Consider the following 3,189-nt stretch of genomic DNA (forward strand, 5'->3'; position numbering starts at 1 on the left):
TTGAGAAAACCTGCACCATGACCTTTCATGAGTTTCTGAGCGCAGACAGGCTGTCAAATTTTTATGGAGAAAAGAGGTGTAATCAACTAGTGCTTATGATGACCTTTTAATAAGTAAATGGTTGAGGGAGGCACGCATTCTGAATAGATTAAGAAATTGGATTTGTATGTGTGTCTAGTGTTTGCTGGGGAAGGTGATGAAATCCACTCTCTGCTTGTTCTGTTAGCCCACTCCAACTAATGTATATATACACATATACACACATGTGCACAGCTGGAACAGCGCACGGGAGCGCAGACTTGGTAAAAAATGCAAAAGTTTTTACACCCTGCGAAGAGGCGAGGGCCGTTCACACTGACAGACGCGGGAAATCCGTGCCCGTGGGAGCCTCCCGGCCCCCGAGGCTCCCGCTCCAGCGCGGCCGGGGGGTGCCGGCCAGGACCGGGCTCCTGGGGTCCGTCCAAACCGCCGCCGCAGCCGTCCCCCGCGGGCTCCCCGTGGACCCCCCGGCCGCGGGAGGCGGAGGAGGGGGGGCTTTCCGCCGGAGCCGGGGCCGGGTCGAGCCCCGGGCCCCTCGCGGCGACAGGTGCGGCGGCGGCGGCCCCCGACTAAAAGCAGCAGGCGCGCCAGGCACGACCCGCCGCGCCGCCGGCGGGACACGGGGCCGCGGCGGCCGCCACGAGCAGGGGCGATGCCGCGCATAAAAGTCATGGGGCGGCGGGGCGGCGGCAGGCGCCATGAAGGCCGGCGGGGGGGCGGCGGCGGCGGCGGCGGCGGCGGCGGCGGCGGCGGGCGCGGGGCAGCCGCGGGCGGCGGCGGGCGGCGGGCGGCGGCGGCGGGCGCGGGGAGGCGGCGGGCGGCGGGCTGCGGCCAACGCCCGGGAGCGGGACCGCACGCAGAGCGTCAACACGGCCTTCGGCGCCCTCCGCCGGCTCATCCCCACCCGGCCGGCCGACCGCCGGCTCTCCAAGGTGGAGACGCTGCGCCTGGCCTCCAGCTACATCTCGCACCTGGCCAACGTCCTGCTGCTGCAGCGGCGGCAGGCCGAGGGCGCGGGCGCCGCCCAGCCCGGCCCGCAGCCCTGCCCGCAGCCCGGCCCGCAGCCCCCGCCACCGGGCCCCGCCGCGCCGCGGCCCATCTGCACCTTCTGCCTCGGCGACCAGCGGAAGCGGGTAAGGGCCGGCTCCCGAGCGCCTCCCTTGCGGCGCTGCATTGCGGAGGGCGGTTGTCGGTCCCCACCGCGGTCCCAGCCGAGGGTCAAGGGGCGTCCTGGGTGTCTCCTAACCTGCGGTTTTTATCCCTCGTACAGCACCGAGAAGGAGAGAAACCGCTGTCCGGTCCGGCTTTAAGCGGACACTGAATCGGCTGAGAATCTCGCGCAAACCTTGCACTGGCTGTACAACTGCTCTGGGTAACGTCGCCGCACTCATGCTATATGTTTACATTTAAATACCGCACTCCTAAAAGAGTTACTTTTTAAGCCTATGCACTTTGTTTCACTTTGTGACAGGTTTATTCAGGGGATTTTGCAAATGAAATTGAACGCTGTTGAGACAGTTGCACCTGGTGCAGCAGCTATTTTAGTGCGAGAAATGTTAAACCTAAGCAGCCAAGCCCTGACCCTGATGTCTCCTAAACCTGTGTCACATGATGAAACTCGAACTTCCAAACACACAGTGTCTCCTGTCAGGGGAAGCTTCATGAACACGTCGTGCTGTATGCCTTCGGCCCAGCTTGGGCTGCACGCAGCGCTGCCGCCCACTCCTCCAGCTGCACGCTAATTCTTGGGGTGGGGGGCTGATGCCGACAGCTGACATGCTCGAGAGGTTTCAATGATGCTGGAGGATTATTTTAAGGTGTTCACAGAAAGTCGGGAAACTTCAGTGAAAGCACCACAGTTCGCTGTGCGCGTAGGCACAGCAGCACATCGGCACGGGAGGTAGCCAGGACAGGAGAGGAAAGTGGAGAAGTGCTGCGTAAGCAATGCTCTTTTTTTGTTAACGGTGCGAGTCATGCCAGTCCTTAAAATAGCATGGGATACTCCTGAATCTGTCTGGCAAGCACGGGGTAGGAAGGGTTTCCCAAGGGCTCTCTACATTTACCCATCACCCAGGTCATTCCCAAATTGTGCCTCTACATCGCTGATGTCATTTATCTCCCCTCAGTTTATTAACTTGTATACTTTTTTTTTAGAAGTAAGTCTAAAAAGCAAATATGCATATTATGTTTTCAGTTTTGGACAATAAAGAAGCAGCAGGCTAAAATCTTAAACCCCAGGAATGGTGGATTTTAAAAAAATACATAGTTTAATTGTGCAATGTTTTTTATAGTTATTTATATTATATTTAATTAGACCTTAATTAATCTTTAACTTGTTACTTTGGGAGGCACTCTGTATTCTTTAAAACCTTGGTAACTGTACCACTGAGAAGTGCCACAAAGAATACTTGTCTCTTTTTTTCTCCCCTGATGCCATCTGTTCAGTTCTGCTGGCCAGCCTTGCTGCTTTAGCCAAATGTGAGGACTGAAGAAGAAGCAGCGCTGCATTGCTCACTTTACTTTCTGTACAGAATTTTCTCTTCCTCCCCTAAATAAGTGCAAAGCAAATTCTGGCATTTATTATGAAGAACTTAGCAAGAACAAGATCTTAGTATATTGCTCATGCAGCTTCATATTTTCAGTTTTCCTTCTCCCCTCCCCAACACACACTGACCACCTTTCCTTTATGACGATGAGGAAAAATCTGTTGTACCTACAGAACCTGCCGTAAACTTCTCCTTTAAAATCCTAATCAAGAAAAATACCGAAGCAAAGTTCCAGCGATTCCACGTCATATCGGTCTATTCACTTATTAAAAGCTACATGCTGTATTTTCCTGGATTGAGAAGAGTTTTTTGTTTTTAAAAGGTTTCTATCATTTTTTTCTGTAATAGGGAACTTTAAATTGCTGCCAGATTAGGATTTTTGTTTTGCATTGGCATTGATTCACAAAGCTGGAACTCTTTCATGTTTATACAGAGTGCTTTTTAATTTTTGTATTGTGTCAGCATGTGTGCGTGGTATAGATTTCTACAGACATGTCTTCCTGGCTTTTTTTTAAAATGAATTTTAAAAAGTTTGTCTTTTAAAAAATTATTTACTTTATAGTTAGAGCTGATCTTACAGTAAGCTCTACATTCTTATGAACAC

At 53.2% G+C, this 3,189-nt stretch overlaps 1 protein-coding gene across 1 annotated transcript; it reads left to right on the forward strand.

The window, feature by feature from the left end:
- The first annotated feature begins 737 nt into the window (after positions 1–737).
- On the forward strand, positions 738–1,360 carry LOC142083322 (basic helix-loop-helix transcription factor scleraxis-like). Its single transcript, XM_075152547.1, has 2 exons — positions 738–1,172; positions 1,310–1,360. The coding sequence occupies exons 1-2, from the start codon at positions 738–740 to the stop codon at positions 1,358–1,360; spliced, it is 486 nt and encodes a 161-aa protein (XP_075008648.1).
- Positions 1,361–3,189: the final 1,829 nt, after the last annotated feature.

This window comes from Calonectris borealis, chromosome 6 (genome assembly GCF_964195595.1).
Source record: "Calonectris borealis chromosome 6, bCalBor7.hap1.2, whole genome shotgun sequence".
Classification (NCBI taxonomy): Eukaryota; Metazoa; Chordata; class Aves; order Procellariiformes; family Procellariidae; genus Calonectris; species Calonectris borealis.